Source organism: Tachyglossus aculeatus, chromosome 2 (assembly GCF_015852505.1).
Source record: "Tachyglossus aculeatus isolate mTacAcu1 chromosome 2, mTacAcu1.pri, whole genome shotgun sequence".
NCBI classification, from domain to species: domain Eukaryota; kingdom Metazoa; phylum Chordata; class Mammalia; order Monotremata; family Tachyglossidae; genus Tachyglossus; species Tachyglossus aculeatus.
Genome location: NC_052067.1, coordinates 170,502,194 through 170,525,683, shown reverse-complemented (window position 1 = coordinate 170,525,683; position 23,490 = coordinate 170,502,194). Strand labels below are relative to the sequence as shown.

The following is a 23,490-nucleotide window of genomic DNA, read 5'->3' as shown; positions in this document are numbered from 1 at the left end:
GAGCACAGGCTTTGAAGTCAGAGGTCATGGGTTCGAATCCCGGCTCCACCACATGTCTGCTATGTGACCTTGGGCAAGTCACTTAACTTCTCGGAGCCTCAGTTACCTTATCTGTAAAATGGGGATGATGACTGTGAGCCCCCACACGGGACAACCTGATCACCTTGCATCCCCCCCAGTGCTTAGAACAGTGCTTTGCACATAGTAAGCGCTTAGCAAATGCCATCATTATTATTATTACAAGGTGATCAGGTTGTCCCACCAGGGACTCACAGTCTTCATCCCCATTTTCCAGATGAGGGAACTGAAGCCCAGATAAGTGAAGTGACTTGCCCAAAGTCACCCAACTGACAATTGGCGGAGCCGGGATTTGAACCCGTGACCTCTGACTCCAAAGCCCGGGCTCTTTCCGCTGAGCCACGCTGCCCCACGACTACCGAGAGAGGTGCGAGTGACAAGCAGCCCCGGGTTCCGTTCCCACTGTCCTTTTATTGAGTTAAAGCAACGTGGGAGCGAGCGATGGGAAACTTCAGGGAATCAGTGAGGACCGACGGGATGGTTGGGAATTTCCACCGGTCTCCGTTATCACAGATTTGTACGGACAAAAGTTACCCGTTATAGGCCTTCCAACCCGGCCGACCAGACGGGACTTACTTATTATCGGCCCTACGACCTTGCGTAGACGGGTGTTGCTTGTTTACTTGAAGCAGCGTGGCTCAATGGAAAGAGCACAGGATTTGGAGTCAGAGGTCATGGGTTCGAATCCCGGCTCCGCCACATGTCTGCTGTGTGACCTTGGGCAAGTCACTTCACTTCTCTGAGCCTCAGTTCCCTCATCTGGAAAATGGGGATGATGACTGTGAGCCCCACGTGGGACAACCTGATCGCCTTGTATCCCCTTTAGCACTTAGAACAGTGCTTTGCACATAGTAAGCGCTTAACAAATGCCATTATTATAGGGGAAGCGGCGTGGCTCAGTGGAAAGAGCCCGGGCTTTGGAGTCAGAGGTCGTGGGTTCAAATCCCGGCTCCGCCACTTGTCAGCTGGGTGACTTTGGGCAAGTCACTTCACTTCTCTGGACCTCAGTTCCCTCATCTGTAAAATGGGGATGAAGACTGTGAGCCCCTCGTGGGACAACCTGATTGCCTTGTATCTACCCCGGCGCTTAGAACAGTGCTTTGCACATAGTAAGCGCTTAACAAATACCAACATTATTATTATTATTACTTGCCTTGAAGACATTCTCCCCTCTTTAGACTGTGAGCCCACTGTTGGGTAGGGACCGTCTCTATATGTTGCCAATCTGTACTTCCCAAGCGCTTAGTACAGTGCTCTGCACACAGTAAGCGCTCAATAAATACGACTGATGATGAGAACGATGATGATTCTGCTGCTGAGCCTTGCGTGAAATCCAAAAAGGAGTTGCTCTCGGGCCTGCACAAAATGGAGGGTTACCGTCGGGGTGCACAAAATGGAGTCAGTCACGCCAAGCCCGCTGGAGGACAACATCTACTACAGTCCGGCCTGTGTACTTTGCTCCTGTAATGGCAAGCTTCTCTTTGGGTTTCCATCTCCTCTATCTGGCGGCCGACCCCTGGCCCGCGTCCCGCCTCTGGAATGCCCTCCCTCCTCAAATCCCACAGACAATTCCTCTCTCCGCTCTTCAAAGCCTTATTTTCATCCCACCTCCTCCCAGAGGCCTTCCCTGACTAATCCCCCCCTTTCCTCTTCTCCCACTCCCGTCTGCATCCCCCCGGCTCGCTCCCTTTCTCCATTCCCCCCTCCCAGCCCAGCACCAATTCCATCCGCGTCCCTTATTTATTGATTTCTATTCACGCAGGTGAGGTGACTGAGGCTCAGAGAAGTTGAGTGAATTGCCCAAAGTCACCCAGCTGACAATGGGCGCAGCCGGGATTTGAACCCATGACCTCGGACTCCAGAGCCCGGGCTTTTCCCACTGAGCCATTCAATCTTCCAATTGGTGCAGATCCCGTTCACCTGGGGTGCAATTCAGATTCATTTTTGAGCTTAATTCTTTTTTCGAAAACAAGTCTGTGTGAGAGCAAATGTGGTACCAGAGCTTTGTAATTAAGTGTAATTTCCCCCTCTCCATCCCCCCCATCTTACCTCCTTCCCTTCCCCACAGCACCTGTATATATGTATATATGTTTGTACATATTTATTACTCTATTTATTTTACTTGTACATATCTATTCTATTTATTTTATTTTGTTAGTATGTTTGGTTTTGTTCTCTGTCTCCCCCTTTTAGACTGTGAGCCCACTGTTGGGTAGGGACTGTCTCTATACGTTGCCAGTTTGTACTTCCCAAGCGCTTAGTACAGTGCTCTGCACATAGTAAGCGCTCAATAAATACGATTGATGATGATGATGAAGTGTAAATTCTTCACCAACCCCCTGCCCCTCCCTGCGGAGTGTTTGTTTGCTTGTGTGTTTTTTTACACTGGTATGTATAATTAATAGGATATTTATTACTCATTGACTATGTTAACTGTTTACAAGACTTTCTCCAAACCACAAAATTCTCCAACGCCCTGCTATGGGGCAAGGAAGATTCAGATGCTGGTGGTATCAAATATTTCTTTCTGCATCAGCTATTTAAGAGACGTCTATAAGACTGTTGAAAATACAATTGAGGCTTTTTTCCTCTTGGCTGGGTCATCGCAACACTACGTTAGGAAATATTTGGACAGCGTTAACAGCCACTGGAAAACGTTTAGTACATATTTACTATTCTTTTTATTTTGTTAATGATGTGCATCTAGCTTTAATTCTATTTGTTCTGACGATTTTGACACCTGTCTACACGTTTTGTTTGGTTGTCTGTCTCTCCCTTCTAGACTGTGAGCCCGTTGTTGGGTAGGAACCGTCTCTATGTGTTGCCCAAGTGCTTAGTACAGTGCTCTGCACACAGTAAGCGCTCAATAAATATGATTGAATGAATGAATGATTATTGGGTAGGAACCGTCTCTAGGTGTTGCCCAAGCTCTTAGTACAGTGCTCTGCACACAGTAAGCGCTCAATAAATATGATTGAATGAATGAATGAATGACTGCCTGCCTCCCCCTCTAATAATAATAATGGCATTTGTTAAGCGCTTACTATGTGCAAAGCACTGTTCTAAGCACTGGGGGGGATACAACGTGATCAGGTTGTCCCACGTGGGGCTCAACAGTCAATCCCCATTTCCCAGATGAGGGAACTGAGGCTCAGAGAAGTGAAGTGACTTGCCCAAGGTCACACAGCAGACATGTGGCAGAGCTGGGATTCGAACCCATGACCTCTGACTCCAAAGCCCGGGCTCTTTCCACTGAGCCACGCTGCTTCTCTAGACAATAAGCTCGTGGTGGGCAGGGAATGCGTCTGTTTATTGTTCTATGGTATTCATTCAATCATTCAATCATATTTATTGAGCGCTTACTGTGTGCAGAGCACTGGACTAAGCGCTTGGAAAGTCCAAGTCGGCAACATCTAGGGACGGTCCCTACCCAACAACGGGCTCAAAGTCTAGAAGGGGGAGACAGACAACAAAACCAAATAGGTGGACGGGTGTCAAGTCGTCAGAATAAATAGAATTAAAGCTAAATGCCCATCATTAACAAAATAAATAGAATAGTAAATATGGACAAATAAAATTAATAGAGTAATAAATCTGTACAAACATATATACAGGGGCTGTGGGGAGGGGAAGGAGGTAGGGCTGGGGGGATGGGGAAGAGGAGAGGAAGAAGGGGGCTCAGTCTGGGAAGGCCTCTTGGAGGAGGTGAGCTCTCAGTAGAGCTCTCAGTATTGTACTCTCCCAAGTGCTTAGTACAGTGCTCTGCACACAGTAAGCGCTCGATAAATACGCTTGAATGAACGAATGAAGGGTAAAATCCCTTCCCGGCCTTTCTGCTCTTCCCAGTGATCCTCCCGTCCCCTCTTTCCCTGGCACTCACATCCACCTTGAACTTCCAGGGCTTTGGAGTCAGAGGTCATGGGTTCGAATCCCGGCTCCCCCAATTGTCGGCTGTGTGAGTTTGGGCAAGTCACTTCACTTCTCTAGACCTCAGTGACCTCATCTGGAAAATAGGGATTGAGACCGCGAGCCCCACGTGGGACAGGAGCTGTGTCTTCCCTGATTTGCTTGTGTCCACCGCAGTGCTTAGTACAGCGCTTGGCACAGAATATGCGCTTAATAAATACCATAATTAGTTTTGATTATTATTATTTTTGGTCCAGAGTCTCTCCTTCCCAGCCTGGGAAGGCGATGGAGGGGAGGGGGAGAAATCTTCCTTCCCTCCTCCCTCATCCTGCCGGGTTGATCTCTGCCCCTGCTCCTCCCCTGCCTCCAGCCCCAGCTCTGATGGAGGAAGGAAGTAGCGTGGCTCAGTGGAAAGAGCCCGGCCTTTGGAGTCAGAGGTCATGGGTTCAAATCCCGGCTCTGCCAACTGTCAGCTGTGTGACTTTGGGCAAGTCACTTCATTTCTCTGGGCCTCAGTTCCCTCCTCTCGAAAATGGGGATGAAGACTGTGAGCCCCCCGTGGGACAACCTGACCACCTTGTAACCTCCCCAGCGCTTAGAACAGTGCTTTGCGCATAGTAAGTGCTTAATAAATGCCATTATTATTATCCAGGAAGATGTGGTTAAAGGAGAGAAGGAGGCCATTTCAGCAGAATCTCCTCAGTGGCGGGTGGGGGGGAGGGAGAAATCAGAAATTAAAAAGATAAATAAATAAATTGTGGTAGGTCTTAAGCACTTGCTATGTGCCAGGCACTGTACTAAGCGCTGGGGTAGAAACAAACTAATCAGGTTGGACACAGTCCCTGTCCCACAGAGGGCTCACAGTCTCCATCCCCATTTTACAGATGAGGGAAGCGAGGCCCAGAGAAGTGAAATAATAATAATAATAATAATGATGGTATTTGTTAAGCGCTTACTATGTGCAAAGCACTGTTCTAAGCGCTGGGGAGATACAAGGTGATCAGGTTGTCCCACGGGGGGCTCACAATCTTAATCCCCATTTTACAGATGAGGGAACTGAGGCCCAGAGAAGTTAAGTGACTTGCCCAAAGTCACACAGCTGACAAGTGGCGGAGCCGGGATTTGAACCCATGACCTCTGGCTCCAAAGCCCGGGCTCTTTCCACTGAGCCACACTGCTTCAACAATAATAATAATAATAATAATAATACTTGGCATTTGTTAAGCACTTACTATGTGCAAAGCTCTGTTCTAAACGCTGGGGAAGATACAGGGTGATCAGGTTGTCCCACGTGGGGCTCACACCCCTAATCCTCATTTTACAGATGAGGTAACTGAGGCACAAAGATTGATTGATTGATTAATCCCCATTTTCCAGATGAGGGAACTGAGGCCCAGAGAAGTGAAGTGACTTGCCCAAGATCACACAGCAGACATGTGGCGGAGTCGGGATCCGAACCCATGACCTCTGACTCCAAAGCCCGGGCTCTTTCCACTGAGCCACGCTGCTTCCCAGACTGAGCCCCTTCCTCCCAGACTGAGCCCCCTCCTTCCTCTCCCCCTCGTCCCCCTCTCCATCCCCCCATCTTACCTCCTTCCCTTCCCCACAGCACCTGTATATATGTATATATGTTTGTACATATTTATTACTCTGTTTATTTATTTATTTATTTATTTTACTTGTACATTTCTATCCTATTTATTTTATTTTGTTGGTATGTTTGGTTCTGTTCTCTGTCTCCCCCTTTTAGACTGTGAGCCCACTGTTGGGTAGGGACTGTCTCCATGTGATGCCAATTTGTACTTCCCAAGCACTTAGTACAGTGCTCTGCACATAGTAAGCGCTCAATAAATACGATTGATTGATTCTCTAAAGTCAAGAAATGACTTGCCCAAGGTCACACCGGCAGGCAAGTGGCGGAGCCGGGATTAGAACCCACGACCTTCTGAGTCCCAGGCCCACTTCAGGGTGTGGGAATACCCTTGTCCATATTTCCTATTCTATTTATTTGGTTAATGATGTGCATCTAGCTTTACTTCTATTTATTCTGATGACTTGACCCCTGTCCACATGTTTTGTTTTGTCGTCTGTCTCTCCCTTCTAGACTGTGAGCCCGCTGTTGGGCAGGGACCGTCTCTATATGTTGCCGACTTGTACTTCCCAAGCGCTTAGTACAGTGCTCCGCACACAATAAGCGCTCAATAAATACGATTGAATGATTGAGTGAATGAAAGGGAAGGGCAGCAATTGGACGTAACTTCAGGAAAGAGCTTGGGTCTTCTTTTGGGTCTTTTCTGGGGGTCAGAGGACCTGGGTTCTAATCCCGTCTCCTCCATTTGGTCTTCTGTGTGACCTTGGGCAAGTCGCTTCACTTCTCTGAGCCTCAGTTTCCTCAGCCGTGAAATGGGGATTCTATACGTCTCTCTTCTATTTAAGACGGTGAGCCCCATGAGGGTTGGGGATTGTGTCTGACCCGATTAGCTTGTCTCTACCCCAGTGCTTAGTACGTTGGCCTAGAGTAAGTGCTTAATAAATAGAATAATAATAATAATAATGGCACTTTTACATAATAATAATAATGATGGTATTTGTTAAGCACTTACTATGTGCCAAGCACTGTTCTAAGCACTGGGGAGGTTACAAGGTGAACAGGTTAATAATAATAATAATAATAATGATGATAATGGCACTTTTACGTAATAATAATAATGATGGTATTTGTTAAGCACTTACTATGTGCCAAGCACTGTTCTAAGCACTGGGGAGGTGACAAGGTGAACAGGTTGTCCCACGGGGGGCTCACAGTCTTCATCCCCATTTGACAGATGAGGTCACTGAGGCCCAGAGAAGTGAAGTGACTTGCCCAAAGTCACATAGCTGACAGTTGGCAGAGGCAGGATTTGAACCCACGACCACTGACTCCAAAACCCGGGCTCTTTCCACTGAGCCACGCTGATTATGTGCGAAACACTGTTCTAAGTACTAGGGTAGATACAAGTTAATCAGATCCCCGTCCCATATGGGGCTCACAGCCTTAATGATGGCATCTATTAAGCGCTTACTAGGTGCAAAGCACTGTTCTAAGCGCCGGGGAGGTCCCAAGGTGATCTGGTTGTCCCACGGGGGGCTCACAGTCATTCATTCATTCATTCATTCATTCATTCAATTGAATTTATTGAGAGTTTACTGTATGCAGAGCACTGTACTAAGCACTTGGGAACTAAGTCGGCAACATATAGAGATGGTCCCTACCCAACAGTGGGCTCACAGTCTTCATCCCCATTTGACAGAGTGGGCTCACAGTCTTCATCCCCATTTGACAGATGAGGCCACTGAGGCCCGGAGAAGTGAAGTGACTTGCCCAAAGTCACAGAGCTGACAAACAGCAGAGCCGGGATTCGAACCCATGACCTCTGACTCCAGAGCCCGGACTCTTTCCAGTGAGCCACGCTTTGTTGTCTGTCTCCCCCATTCTAGACTGTGAGCCCGTTGTGGGCAGGGATTGTCTCTATTTGTTGCTGAATTGTGTTTTCCAAGCGCTTAGTACAGTGCTCTACACACAGTAAGTCCTCAATAAATACGATTGAATGAATGAGTGGAAAAAATTATTAAAATTTCATAATATTGCTAGCGTTTGTGACTCGAGAAGCAGCACGGCGTAGTGGATAGAGCAGGGTCCTGGGAGTCAGAAGGTCCTGGGTTCCAATCCCGGCTCTGCCACGTGTCTGCTGGGTGACCTTGGGTGAGTCACTTCACTTCTCCGGGCCTCAGTTCCCTCATCTGGAAAATGGGGATTGAGACCGCGAGCCCCGCGTGGGACAGAGATTGTGTCCAGCCTGGTTTGCTTGTATCCACTCCAGTGCTTAGTACAGTGCCTCGCATGTAATAAGTGCGTAAGGAGCAGCGTGGCTCAGTGGAAAGAGCCCGGGCTTTGGAGTCAGAGGTCACGGGTTCAAATCCTGGCTCGGCCACTTGTCAGCTGGGTGACCTTGGGCAAGTCGCTTCACTTCTCTGGGCCTCAGTGACCTCATCTGGAAAATGGGGATGAAGACTGTGACCTCACGTGGGACAACCTGTTCAGCTTGTAACCTCCCCGGTGCTTAGAACACTGCTTGGCACATAGTAAGCGCGTAATAAATGCTAAAAAAAGTGGTTAACACATACCATTATTATAATTATTATCATTAATCCCAGCTCTGTGACTTTGTCTGCTGAATGACCTTAGGCAAGCTGCTTCGCTTCTCTGGGCCTCAGTTCCCTCACCTGTCAAATGGGGATTAAGCCGTGAGCCCCATATGGGGCAGGGACTGTATCCAACCCAGTCTGCTTGTATCCAGCCCAGCGCTTAGTACAGCGCCTGCCACGCAGAACACGCTTAATTATTTTATTATGAAGATGCCATCCCTTCTATAAGTGGGCTCTAGACTGTGAGCCCACTGTTGGGTAGGGACCGTCTCTGTATGTTTCCCAATTGTACTTCCCAAGCGCTTAGTACAGTGCTCTCCACACGGTAAGCACTCAATAAATACGATTGATTGATTGATTGTATTTCTTAAGCGCTTACTATGTGCAAAGCACTGTTCTAAGCACTAGGGAGGTTACAAGGTGATCAGGTTGTCCCATGGGGACCCTCATAGTCTTCATCCCCGTTTTACAGGTGAGGTCACTGAGGCCCAGAGAAGTGACTCGCCCAGAGTCACCCAGCTGACGGTTGGCGGAGGCGGGATTCGAACCCGTGACCTGTGACTCCAAAGCCCAGGCTCTTTCCACTGAGCCACGCTGCTTCTCTAGAGCAGCTTCTTCTCCTTCTCTAGAGAAGCAGCTGGGCCTTGTGGAAGGGACACCCGTTTGGGAGTCAGAGAACCTGGATTCCCATCAATCAATCAATCAGTCAATCAATCGTATTTATTGAGCGCTTACCGTGTGCAGAGCACTGGACTAAGCGCTGGGGAAGTCCAAGTCGGCAACACATAGAGACGGTCCCTACCCAACAGCGGGCTCACGGTCTAGAAGGAGGAGACAGAGAACAAAACAAAACATATTAACCAAATAAAATAAATAGAATAGATACGTACAAATAAAATAAATGAATAAATAGAGTAATAAATCCGTACAAACATCTACCCATATATCCAGGTGCCGTGGGGAAGGGAAGGAGGGAAGGCGGGGGGGATGCGGAGGGGGAGGAGGGGGAGAGGAAGGAGGGGGCTCAGTCCGGGAAGGCCTCCTGGAGGAGGTGAGCGCTCAGTAGGGCTCTCAGTAGAGCCATCCCGGCTCCGCCGCTTACCTGCTGTATGACCTTGGGCCTGTCACTTCACTTCTCCTTTTAGATCGTGAGCCCGCTGTTGGGTAGGGACCGTCTCTCGATGTTGCCAACTTGGACTTCCCAAGCGCTTAGTCCAGTGCTCTGCACACAGTAAGCGCTCAATAAATACGATTGATTGATTGATTGATTGATTGATTGATTCTCTGTGGTTTAGTTCCCTCATCCGCGAAACGGAGATTCAATCCCTGTGGTCCTTCCTGGTCAGACTGGGAGACCCAAGCGGGACGTCGTTATCTTGTGTCTAAACAGTCTTCTAGCCCGGTGTTGGGTAGGGACCGTCTCTTTATGTTGCCGAACGCTTAGTCCAGTGCTCTGCACACAGTAAGCGCTCAATAAATACGATTGAAGGAATTGAATGAATGACTGACTCCTCCAGTCCCTCCTCGCTGACCTCCCAGCCTCCTGCCTCTCCCCGCTCCAGTCCATTCTTCCCTCTGCTGCCCGGATCATTTCGAGACTCGGTGGAGAGAGCCCGGGCTTTGGAGTCAGAGGTCACGGGTTCAAATCCCGGCTCCGCCCATTGCCAGCTGGGTGACTTTGGGCAAGTCAGTCACTTCCCTTCTCTGGGCCTCAGTTACCTCATCAGGAAAATGGGGATGAAGACTGTGAGCCCCCGCCGTGGGACAACCTCATCGCCTTGTAACCTCCCCAGCGCTTAGAACGGTGCTTTGCACATAGTAAGCGCTTAATAAATGCTATCATTATTATGTCTGCCGTGCGACCTTGGGTAAGTCACTTAACTTCTCCGAGCCTCAGTTCCCTCATCTGGAAAATGGGGGTGAAGACGGTGAGCCCACATGGGACAACCTCATTACCTGGTTTCCCCTCCCCAGCGCTTAGAACGGTGCTTTGCCCGTAGTAAGCGCTTAACAAATGCCATTATCATTATTATTATTATTCTTATTATATCATTTTTCTACAGAAACGTTCAGTCCACGTCTCCCCCCTCCTCAAGAAACTCCAGGGGTTGCCCACCCACCTCCGCATCAAACAGAACCTCCTCCCTTGAGAAGCAGCGTGGCTCCCTGGAAAGAGCCCGGGCTCTGGAGTCAGAGGTCATGGGTTCAAATCCCGCCTCCGCCAATTGTCAGCTGGGTGACTTTGGGCAAGTCACTTCCCTCCTCTGGGCCTCAGTGACCCCATCTGTAAAATGGGGATGAAGACCGTGAGCCCCCCGTGGGACAACCTGATCGCCTTGTCATCTCCCCAGCGCTTAGGACAGTGCTTGGCACATAGTAAGCGCTTACTAAATGCCATCATCATCATCATCGTCATCATCATCCCCGTTGGCTTTAAAGCCGGCCATCCCCTCGCCGCCTCCTACCTCAGCTCCCTTCTCTCCTTCTCCAGAAGGAGCAGCTTGGCTCAGAGGAAAGAGCCCGGTCATGGGTTCTAATCCGTCCAGAGAAGCAGCCTGGCTCAGTGGAACGAGCCCGGGCTTCGGAGTCAGAGGTCATGGGTTCGAATCCCAGCTCTGCCACATGGCTGCTGTGTGACCTTGGGCAAGTCACTTACTACTGCTACTACTACTACTACTACTACTACTACTACTACTACTACTACTACTGTTGGCATTTGTTAAGCGCTAATTTAATTTAATGATGGCATTTATTAAGTGCTTACTATGTGCAAAGCACTGTTCTAAGCGCTGGGGAGGTTACAAGGTGATCAGGTTGTCCCTCGTGGGTCTCCCAGTCTTAATCCCCATTTTCCAGATGAGGGAACTGAGGCCCGGAGAAGTGAAGTGACTTGCCCAAAGTCACCCAGCTGACACTTGGGGGAGCCGGGATTCGAACCCATGACCTCTGACTCCAAAGCCCGGGCTCTTTCCTACTGCTTCTCTATGTGCTACGCGCGAAGCCCTGTTCTAAGCGCTGGGGGGGATCCAAAGTGATCAGGTTGTCCCCCATGGGGCTCACAGTCTTAATCCCCATTTTCCAGATGAGGTCACAGAGGCACAGAGACGTGAAGCGACTTGCCCAAGGTCACACAGCAGACACGGGGCGGGGGCCAGGATTCGAACCCCTGACCCCTGACCCCAAAGCCCGGGCTCTTTCCACTGAGCCACTTAACTTCTCTGAGCCTCACTTCCCTCATCTGGAAAATGGGGATTGACCGTGAGCCCCACGTGGGACGACCTCATCACCTTGTATCCCCCCCAGCGCTTAGAACAGTGCTTGGCACATAGTGAGCGCTTAACAAATGCCGTCATTAATCAATTAATGAATTCTCAGCCCGGCTCTGCCACTCGTCAGCCGTGAGACTTTGGGCAAGTCACTTCACTTCTCTGGGCCTCAGGGACCTCATCCGGAAAGTGGGGATTAAGACCGTGTGGGACAACCTGATCACCTTGTATCCCTCCCAACGCTTAGACCAGTGCCTGGCACATAGTAAGCGCCTAACAAATGCCACCATTAGCATCGTCCAGCCCAGCCCGCACCCTCGGCTCCTCCGCCGCCGCTCACCTCCTCCCTGGGCCTCCATCTCGCCCGTCTCGCCTGCGCCCCCGGCCCCCGGCCTGCCTCCGGCCTGGATCGCTTCGGCTTCGGAGCCCGAAGGTCCTGGGTTCTAATTGATCCTGTCCCCACCCCTCGTCTGCTGGGTGACCTTGGGCAAGCCGCTTAACTCCCCTGTGCCTCAGTCACCTCATCTGTCAAATGGGGTGGAGACCGTGAGCCCCATGCAGGGCAGGGACCGTGTCCAACCCGATCTGCTTAGGAATGATAATGATGGGATTCGTTCAGCGCTTACTATGTGCCAAGCGCTATTCAAAGCGCTGAGCTCTAATACAGTGCCTGGCACATAGTAAGCGCTTAACGAATACCATCATCATTATTATCATTATTATCATTATTATTATTATTATTTAAGGCATATCTCCTCCAAGAGGCCTTCCCTGACTGCGCCCTCCTTTCCTCTTCTCCCACTCTCTTCTGCGTCGCCCTGACTCGCTCCCACTCTTCATCATCAATCGCATTTATTGAGCGCTTACTACGTGCAGAGCACTGTACTAAGCGCTTGGGAAGTACAAATTGGCAACATATAGAGACAGTCTTCATCCCCCCCTCCCAGCCCCACACCGCTTACGTCCACGTATCTCATTTATTGATTTATTTAATAATAAGAATGGTGGTATTTGTTAAGCGCTTACTAGATGCCAAGCACTGTTCTAACCGCTGGAGTAATAATAATAATAATATTACACTTACTAACTCCCTTTTTCCCTCCCAAACGCTCAGCACAGTGGTCTGCACACGGTAAACTGTAAACTCCTTGAGGGCAGGGATTTTGTCAACTAACTCTATTGTCTTAATAATAATGATAATAACGGTGGCATTTGTTAAGCTCTTACTATGTGCAAAGCACTGTTCTAAGCGCTGGGGAGGTTACAAGGGGATGAGGTTGTCCCACGGGGGGCTCACAGTCTTCATCCCCATTTTACAGAAGAGGTCACTGAGGCACAGGGAAGTTAAGTGAGTTGCCCAAGGTCACACAGCTGACAAGTGGCGGAGACGGGATTTGAACCCGTGACCTCTGACTCCCGAGCCCGGGCTCTTTCCACTGAGCCACGCTGCTTGGTAATCGGGTTGTCCCAGGTAGGGCTCACGGCCTTCATCCCCATTTTACAGATGAGGTCACTGAGGCACCGGGAAGTTAAGTGAGTTGCCCAAGGTCACACAGCTGACAAGTTGCGGAGTCGGGATTTGAACCCATGACCTCTGACTCCCGAGCCCGGGCTCTTTCCACTGAGCCACGCTGCTTGGTAATCGGGTTGTCCCAGGTAGGGCTCACAGCCTTCATCCCCATTTTACAGATGAGGTCACTGAGGCACAGGGAAGTTAAGTGACTTGCCCAAGGTCACACAGCTGACAAGTGGCGGAGTCGGGATTTGAACCCACGACCTCTGACTCCCGAGCCCGGGCTCTTTCCCCTGAGCCACGCTGCTCAATTATTTCTATTAATGTCCCTCTCCCCCTCTACACAGTCAGCTCACGGTGGGCAGGGAACGTGTCTATTATTAAATCGTTCTCTCCCAGTAATGATGATGATGGTATTTATTAAGCGCTTACTATGTGCAAAGCCCTGTTCTAAGCACTGGGGCGATTACAAGCTCATCAGGTTATCCCACGGGGGGCTCACAGTGTTCCTCCCCATTTGACAGATGAGGGAACTGAGGCCCGGAGAGGTGAAGTGACTTAATAATAATAATAATAATAATGATAATGATAATAATAATAATGGTGATGGCATTTATTAAGCGCTTACTATGTGCAAAGCACTGTTCTAAGTGCTGGGGAGGTTACAAGGTGATCAGGTTGTTGTCCCCCGAGGGGCTCACGGTCTTCATCCCCATTTGACAGATGAGGACGCGGAGGCCCGGAGAAGTGAAGTGACTTGCCCAAAGTCACACAGCTAACGACTGGCAGAGGTGGAATTCGAACCCATGACCTCTGACTCCAAAGCCCAGACTCTTTCCAGTGAGCCACGCTTTGTTGTCTGTCTCCCCCATTCTAGACTGTGAGCCCGTTGTGGGCAGGGATTGTCTCTATTTGTTGCTGAATTGTATTTTCCAAGCGCTTAGTACAGTGCTCTACACACAGTAAGTCCTCAATAAATATGAATGAATGAATGAGTGGAAAAAAACATTAAAATTTCATAATATTGTAGCGTTTGTGACTCGAGAAGCAGCACGGCGTAGTGGATAGAGCAGGGTCCTGGGAGTCAGAAGGTCCTGGGTTCCAATACCGGCTCTGCCACTTGTCTGCTGGGTGACCTTGGGTGAGTCACTTCACTTCTCCGGGCCTCAGTTCCCTCATCTGGAAAATGGGGATTGAGACCGCGAGCCCCGCGTGGGACAGAGATTGTGTCCAGCCTGGTTTGCTTGTATCCACTCCAGTGCTTAGTACAGTGCCTCGCATGTAATAAGTGCGTAAGGAGCAGCGTGGCTCAGTGGAAAGAGCCCGGGCTTTGGAGTCAGCAGTCATGGGTTCAAATCCTGGCTCCGCCACTTGTGAGCAGTGTGATTCTGGGCAAGTCACTTCACTTCTCTGGGCCTCAGTTACCTCACCTGCAAAATAGGAATTAAGACTGTGAGACCCCCATTGGACAACCTGTTCACCTTGTAACCTCCCCAGTGCTTACAGCAGTGCTTAGCACATAGTAAGCGCTTAATAAATGTTAAAAAAAGTGCTTAACACATACCATTATTATTATTATTATCATTAATCCCGGCTCTGTGACTTGTCTGCTGAATGACCTTAGGCAAGTCGCTTCACTTCTCTGGGCCTCAGTTCCCTCATCTGTCAAATGGGGATTAAGACTGTGAGCCCCATATGGGGCAGGGACTGTATCCAACCCAGTCTGCTTGTATCCACCCCAGCGCTTAGTACAGCGCCTGCCACGCAGAACGCGCTTAACAAAAGCCCAATTTTTATTTTATTATTAAGATGCCATCCCTTCTATAATAATAATAATAATAGTATTTATTAAGCGCTTACTATGTGCAGAGCACTGTTCTAAGCTGTGGGGAGGTTACAAGGTGATCAGGTTGTCCGACGGGGGGCTCACAGTCTTCATCCCCATTTGACAGATGAGGTCACTGAGGCCCAGAGAAGTGAAGTTACTTGCCCAAAGTCACACAGCTGACCAGTGGCGGAGCCAGGATTAGAACCCACGACCCCCGGGCTCTTTCATCATCATCATCATCATCAATCGTATTTATTGAGCGCTTACTATGTGCAGAGCACTGTACTAAGTGCTTGGGAAGTACAAATTGGCAACGTACAGAGACAGTCTCTACCCAACAGTGGGCTCACAGTCTAAAAGACTGTCCACTGAGCCACGCCGCTTCTCGCGCCCAGCCCCGCGTCCCGCACCCCGTAAGCACTCGACGCCAGAACATCTTCTCCAATCAATCAATCGTATTTATTGAGCGCTTACTGTGTGCAGAGCACTGTACTAAGCGTTCTCCACCACCGAAGCCCACTGCAGAAAATGATTTTATTTATTCACGGTGCAAGCGTTTTGTCCGGCCTGCGCTGGGCGTGCAGGCGGGCCGCCCAGTGCAGAAAATGATTTTATTTATTCACGGTGCAAGCATTTTATCCGGGCCGAAATGAGAGAAATCTAAGGCCACCCGCTTCTCCGGGTGGCGACTACCGAGTAGCCTCCACGTGCGGCGGCCTGGCGGTTCTCTCGTCGTAGCGCGGGAGGTTTTAGAGGTCTTTGAGATCTTTTTGGATGGCCCACAGGGTCTCCGCGCTCTTCCTCAGCTGGGCCACCTCCTCGTCCTTCAGCTTCTGATGGACGACGCTCGTTAGGCCCCGGGCGTTGAGGACGCAAGGGAGGCTCAGGAAGACTTCGTTGTCGATGCCGTACATGCCCTGCCGAAAAGAAACCAACCCCGTCGGGGTCCATTACATCATTCGGGCGCATTTATTGGGCGCTTCCCGGACAAAGCGCTTGGGAAGGACCGGTCGGCAACATGTGGAGAGTGTGAGCCCGTTGTTGGGTAGGGACCGTCTTTATATGTTGCCAGCTTGGACTTCCCAAGCGCTTAGTACAGTGCTCTGCATGCAGTAGGCGCTCAATAAATACAATTGATTGATTGATTGATGTAGAGGCGGTCCCCACCCAACGACCTGTATATATGTTTGGACATATTTGTTACTCTATTTATTTATATATTAATTTTACTCGTCCATATCTATTCTATTTTATTTTGTTAGTATGTTTGGTTTTGTTCTCTGTCTCCCCCTTTTAGACTGTGAGCCCACTGTTGGGTAGGGACCGTCTCTATATGTTGCCAACTTGGACTTCCCAAGCGCTTAGTACAGTGCTCTGCACACACTAAGCGCTCGATAAATACGATTGATGATGATGATGATGATGATGATGACTGGCTCACCGGGACCGGACCGATCGATGATTCATTCAGTCGTTCGTTCAATCGTATTTATTGAGCGCTTACTGTGTGCGGGGTGCTGGACTAAGCGCTTGGAAACTGCAAGTCGGCAACAGGGTCCCTACCCAACAACGGGCTCACAGTCTAGAAGGGATAATAATAATAATAATAATAATGGCATTTATTAAGCGCTTACTATGTGCAAAGCACTGTTCTAAGCGCTGGAGAGGTTACAAGGTGATCAGGTTGTCCCATGGGTGGGGGGGGGTCACAGTCTTAATCCCAACTTTAATAATAATAATAATAATAATAATGGCATTCATTAAGCGCTTACTATGTGCAAAGCACTGTTCTAAGCGCTGGAGAGGTTACAAGGTGACCAGGTTGTCCCACGGGGGCGGGGGGGGGGGGGGGCTCACAGTCTTAATCCCCACTTTAATAATAATAATATTGGCATTTATTAAGTGCTTACTATGTGCAAAGCACTTTTCTAAGCGCGGGAGAGGTTACAAGGTGATCAGGCTGTCCCACTGAGGGAGGCTCACAGTCTTAATCCCCACTTTAATAATAATAATAATAATAATGGCATTTATTAAGCACTTACTATGTGCAAAGCACTGTTCTAAGCGTTGGAGAGGTTACAAGGTGATCAGGTTGTCCCATGGGGGGGGGGCTCACAGTCTTAATCCCCACTTTAATAATAATAATAATAATAATGGCATTTATTAGGAACTGTCTCTATATATTGCCAACTTGTACTTCCCAAGCGCTTAGTACAGTGCTCTGCACACAGTAAGCGCTCAATAAATACCATTGAATGAATGAATGAATTTATTAAGCGCTTACTCTGTGCAAAGCACTGTTCTAAGCGCTGGAGAGGTTACAAGGTGATCAGGTTGTCCCATGGTGGGGTGGGGGGCTCACAGTCTTAATCCCCACTTTAATAATAATAATAATAGTAATAATGTCATTTATTAAACACTTACTATGTGCATAGCACTGTTCTAAGCGCTGGAAGCACTGTTCTAAGCGCTGCAGATGAGGGAACTGAGGCCCAGAGAAGTGAAGTGACTTGCCCAAAGTCACACAGCTGACAATTGGCAGAGCCGGGGTTTGAACCCATGACCTCTGACTCCAAAGCCCGGGCTCTTTCCACTGAGCCACGCTGCTACTAAGCGCTTAGAACAGTGCTCAGTGCTTAGAACAGTGCTTGGCACATAGTAAGTGCTTAACAGTTACCATAATTATTATTACTATCATTATTACTAAGCACTGGGGTGGATCCAATAATAATAATCATGATGGTATTTGTTAAGCGCTTACTATGTGCCGAGCACTGTTCTGAGCGCTGGGGGAGATACAACGTTGACAGGTTGTTCCAAGTGGAGCTCACAGTTTTAATTCCCATTTTCCAGATGAGGGAACTGAGGCCCAGAGAAGTTAAAAGTGACTTGCCCAAGCAGGAATCATAATTGATAATGCTAATAATGATGGTATTTGTTAAGCGCTCAATGAATGCCAAGCACCGTTCTAAGCACTGGGGGAGATACAAGGTTACCAGGTTGTTCCATGTGGAGCTCACAGTTTTAAACCCCATTTTCCAGATGAGGGAACTGAGGCCCAGAGAAGTTAAAAGTGACTTGCCCAAGCGGGAATCATAATTGATAATGATAATAATGATGGTATTTGTTAAGCGCTCAATATGTGCTAAGCACTGTTCTAAGCGCTGTGGGAGATACAAGGTTAACAGGTTGTTCCATGTGGAGCTCACAGTTTTGATCCCCATTTTCCAATCAATCAATCAATCAATCGTATTTATTGAGCGCTTACTATGTGCAGAGCACTGTACTAAGCGCTTGGGAAGTACAAATTGGCATCACATAGAGACAGTCCCTACCCAACAGTGGGCTCACAGTCTAAAAGGGGGAGACAGAACAGAACCAAACATACCAACAAAATAAAATAAGTAGGATAGAAATGTACAAGTAAAATAAATAAATAAATAGATAAATAGAGTAATAAATATGTACAACCATATATACATATATACAGGTGCTGTGGGGAAGGGAAGGAGGTAAGACGGGGGGATGGAGAGGGGGACGAGGGGGAGAGGAAAGAAGGGGCTCAGTCTGGGAAGGCCTCCTGGAGGAGGTGAGCTCTCAGCAGGGCCTTGAAGGGAGGAAGAGAGCTAGCTTGGCGGATGGGCAGAGGGAGGGCATTCCAGGCCCGGGGGATGACGTGGGCCGGGGGTCGATGGCGGGACAGGCGAGAGCGAGGTACAGTGAGGAGATTAGCGGTGGAGGAGCGGAGGGTGCGGGCTGGGCAGTAGAAGGAGAGAAGGGAGGTGAGGTAGGAGGGGGCGAGGTGATGGAGAGCCTTGAAGCCCAGGGTGAGGAGTTTCTGCTTGATGCGCAGATTGATCGGTAGCCATTGGAGGTTTTTGAGGAGGGGAGTAATATGTCCAGAGCGTTTCTGGACAAAGATAATCCGGGCAGCAGCATGAAGTATGGATTGAAGTGGAGAGAGACACGAGGATGGGAGATCAGAGAGAAGGCTAGTGCAGTAGTCCAGACGGGATAGGATGAGAGCTTGAATTAGCAGGGTAGCGGTTTGGATGGAGAGGAAAGGGCGGATCTTGGCAATGTTGCGGAGCTGAGACTGGCAGGTTTTGGTGACGGCTTGGATGTGAGGGGTGAATGAGAGAGCGGAGTCGAGGATGACACCAAGGTTGCGGGCTTGTGAGACGGGAAGGATGGTAGTGCCGTCAACAGAGATGGGAAAGTCAGGGAGAGGACAAGGTTTGGGAGGGAAGACAAGGAGCTCAGTCTTCGACATGTTGAGCTTTAGGTGGTGGGCGGACATCCAGATGGAGATGTCCTGAAGGCAGGAGGAGATGCGAGCCTGGAGGGAGGGGGAGAGAGCAGGGGCAGAGATGTAGATCTGGGTGTCATCAGCGTAGAGATGATAGTTGAAGCCGTGGGAGCGAATGAGGTCACCAAGGGAGTGAGTGTAGATTGAGAACAGAAGGGGACCAAGCACTGAACCTTGGGGAACCCCCACAGTAAGAGGATGGGAGGGGGAGGAGGAGCCTGCAAAAGAGACTGAGAAGGAACGACCGGAGAGATAAGAGGAGAACCAGGAGAGGACGGAGTCTGTGAAGCCAAGGTCAGATAACGTGTTGAGGAGAAGGGGGTGGTCCACAGTGTCAAAGGCAGCTGAGAGGTCGAGGAGGATTAGGACAGAGTATGAGCCGTTGGATTTGGCAAGCAGGAGGTCATTGGTGACCTTTGAGAGCGCAGTTTCCGTGGAATGAAGGGGACGGAAGCCAGACTGGAGGGGGTCGAGGAGAGAGTTGTTGTTGAGGAATTCTAGGCAGCGCGTGTAGACAACTCGTTCAAGGAGTTTGGAAAGGAATGGTAGGAGGGATATGGGACGATAACTAGAAGGTGAGGTGGGGTCAAGAGAGGGTTTTTTTAGGATGGGAGAGACATGGGCATGTTTGAAGGCAGAGGGGAAGGAACCAGTGGAGAGTGAGCGGTTGAAGATGGAAGTTAAGGAGGGGAGAAGGGATGGAGCGAGAGATTTCATAAGATGAGAGGGAATGGGGTCAGAAGCACAGGTGGCCGGAGTAGCACTTGAGAGGAGGGAGGAGAGTTCCTCTGAGGATACCGCTGGGAAGGATGGGAGAGTAGCAGAGAGTGTTGAGAGCCGGGGGGTTGGAGAAAGGGGGGAAGAGACTTTGGGGAGGTCGGACCTGATGGATTTAATTTTGTTAATGAAGTAGGAGGCCAGATCGTTGGGGGTGAGGGAAGGAGGAGGGGGAGGAACCGGGGGCCTGAGAAGGGAGTTGAATGTACGGAAGAGCTGGCGGGGGTGATGGGCATGGGTGTCAATAAGGGAGGAGAAATAGTTTTGTCTGGCAGAAGAGAGGGCTGAGTTAAGGCAGGAAAGGATAAACTTGAAGTGAACGAGGTTGGCATGGTGTTTAGACTTTCGCCAGCAGCGTTCGGCAGCTCGAGCATAAGAGCGAAGGAGGCGGACAGTGGCCGCCTTTTCCAGATGAGGGAACTGAGGCCCAGAGAAGTTAAAAGTGTCTTGCCCAAGCGGGAATCATAATTGATAATGATAATAATGATGGTATTTGTTAAGCGCTCAATAGGTGCCAAGCACCGTTCTAAGCACTGGGGGAGATACAAGGTCATCGGGTTGTCCCACCTGGGGTTCGCTGTCTTCATCCCCATTTTCCAGATGAGGGAACCAAGGGACAGAAAAGTGAAGTGATTCGCCCAAAGTCACACAGTTGATAAGTGGCGGAGGCGGGATTAGAACCCACGACCTCTGAATCCTGAGCCCGGGCTCTTTCCACTGAGCCCCGCTGCTCATGTTTGGAGAATCATGTCTACAGACTCTATTATCCTCACCCGAGTAGTCACTACACTATTCTGGATCCAGTAGTAAGCGACAAAAACCCAGGCTTGTGAGTCAGAGGATGTGGGTTCTAATCCCGGCTCCGCCACTCGTCTGCTGTGTGGCCTTGGGCAAGTCGTTTCACTTCTCTGGGCCTCAGTGACCTCATCTGGAAAATGGGGACTAAGACTGTGAGCCCCACGGGGGACAACCTGATCACCTTGTATCCTCCCCGGTGCTTAGAACTGTGCTTGGCACATAATAATCAATCAATCGATCAATCAATCATATTTATTGAGTGCTTATTGTGTGCTTAATCAATCAATCAATCAATCATATTTATTGAACGCTTACTGTGTGCAGAGCACTGTACTAAGCGCTTGGGAAGTCCAAGTTGGCAACATATAGAGACAGTCCCTACCCAACAGTGGGCTCACAGTCTAGAAATAATAAGCACTTAACAAATGCCATCATTATTATTATAAACTCCTTGAGGGCAGGGATCACATTTACTAACTCTATTTGTCCCTCCCAAACGCTCAGCACAGTGCTCTGCACACGGTAATCTGTAAACTCCTTGAGGGCAGGGATCTTGTCAATCAATCAATCAATCGTATTTATTGAGCGCTTACTGTGTGCAGAGCACTGTACTAAGCGCTTGGGAAGTACAAGTTGGCAACCTCTAGAGACGGTCCCTACCCAACAGTGGGCTCACAGTCTAGAAGGGGGAGACAGACAACAAAACCAAACATACTAACTAAATAAAATAAATAGAATAGATATGTACAAGTAAAATAAATACATAAATAAACAGAGTAATAGAGTAAATAGAGTAATAAATATGTACAAACATATATACATATATACAGGTAACTAACATAATAATAATAATAATAATAATAATAATGGCATTTGTTAAGCGCTTACTATGTGCAAAGCACTGTTCTAAGCGCTGGACATATATCCAGTCAACTAACTCTATTGTCTTAATAATAATGCTAATAATAACGGTGGCATTTGTTAAGCGCTTACTATGTGCCAAGCACTGTTCTAAGCACTGGGGGGATACAAGGCGATCAGGTTGTCCCATGTGGGGCTCACAGTCTTAATCCCCATTTTCCAGATGAGGTAACTGAGGCCCAGAGGATAATAATAATAATAATGATGATGGCGTTTTTAAGCGCTTACTATGTGCAAAGCACTGTTCTAAGCGCTGGGGAGGTTACAAGGTGATCAGGTTGTCCCACAGGGGTCTCACAATCTTCATCCCCATTTTACAGATGAGGTCACTGAGGCCAGAGAAGTGAAGTGACTTGCCCAAGGTCACAAAGCTGACAATTGATGGAGCCGGGATTTGAACCCATGACCTCTGACTCCCAAGCCTGGGCTCTTTCCACTGAGCCACACTGCTTCTCTTCTTCCCAGCGCTCAATCCAATACTCTGCATAAACTCCTCGAAGGCAGGGAAGAGCAGACTGGCCTAGTGGATAAAATCCAGGCTCGGAAGTCAGAAGGAGCTGGGTTCTAATTCCGGCTCTGCCCTTTATCTGCCGTGTGACCTCGGGCAAGTCGCTTCACTTCTTTGGGCCTCAGTTTCTTCATCTGTAAAATGGGGATGAAGACTGTGAGCCCTGACTATAAACTCGTTGTGGGTGCGGGCTGTGTCTTTTAATTGTTGTATTGTACTCGCCCAAGTGCTTAGTAATAATAATAATGGTATTTGTTAAGCGCTTACCATGTGCAAAGCACTGTTCTAAGCGCTGGGGGGAATACACGGTTTCTCTCCCCCTCATCCCCCTCTCCATCCCCCCGTCTTACCTCCTTCCCTTCCCCACAGCACCTGTATATATGTATATATGTTTGTACATATTTATTACTCTATTTATTGATTTATTTTACTTGTACATATCTATTCTATTTATTTTATTTTGTTAATATGTTTTGTTTTGTTGTCTGTCTCCCCCTTCTAGACTGTGAGCCCACTGTTGGGTAGGAACTGTCTCTATATGCTGCCAATTTGTACTTCCCAAGCACTTAGTACAGTGCTCTGCACACAGTAAGCGCTCAATAAATACGATTGACTGATTGATTGATTGATTGATCAGGTTGTCCCACGTGAGGCTCACAGTCTTAATCCCCATTTTACAGATGAGGGAACTGAGGCACAGAGAAGTGAAGTGTCTCCATGTTCTGTTTTGTCGTCTGTCTTCCCCTTCTAGACTGTGAGCCCATTGTTGGGTAGGGACCGTATCTATATTTTACCAAATTGTACTTTCCAAGCGCTTAGTACAGTGCTCTGCACACAGTAAGTGCTTAGTAAATACGATTGACTGAATGAACCAAGTGACTTGCCCCAAGTCACAGAGCTGACAAGCGGCTGAGCCGGGATTAGAACCCACAACCTCTGACTCCGAAGCCCAGGCTCTTTCCACTGAGCCACGCTGCTTCTCGTGATGATGACATCTGTGAAGCGCTTACTAGGTGCCAAGCACTGTTCTAAGCACTGGGACACCGTGGCTCAATGGAAAGAGCCCGGGCTTGGGAGTCAGAGGTTGTGGGTTCTAATCCCGCTCCACCACTTATCAGCTGGGTGACTTTGAGCAAGTCACTGTACTTCTCTGGGCCTCAGTTCCCTCATCTGGAAAATGGGGATTAAGACTGTGAGTCCCCCGTGGGACAACCTGATCACCTTGTATCCCCTCAGCGCTTAGAACAGTGCTTGGCACATAGTAAGCACCTAATACCATCATTATATCATTATAAGGTAATCAGGTTATCCCACGTGGGGCTCACAAGTCTTCATTCATTCATCCATTCAATCGTATTTATTGAGTGCTTACTGTGTGCAGAGCACTGTACTAAGCGCTTG

The 23,490-nt window shown here is 48.9% G+C and overlaps 1 protein-coding gene across 1 annotated transcript in view; it reads right to left on the bottom strand.

The window, feature by feature from the left end:
- Positions 1 to 15,216: 15,216 nt before the first annotated feature.
- Positions 15,217 to 23,490, bottom strand: part of LDHB (lactate dehydrogenase B) — a 63,689-nt gene continuing 55,415 nt past the window's right edge. The window contains exon 8 of the mRNA XM_038767632.1: positions 15,217 to 15,693. Within this exon, the coding sequence (XP_038623560.1) occupies positions 15,526 to 15,693 (168 nt within the window). The 3' untranslated portion in view covers positions 15,217 to 15,525. The remainder of the gene's footprint in view (positions 15,694 to 23,490) is intronic.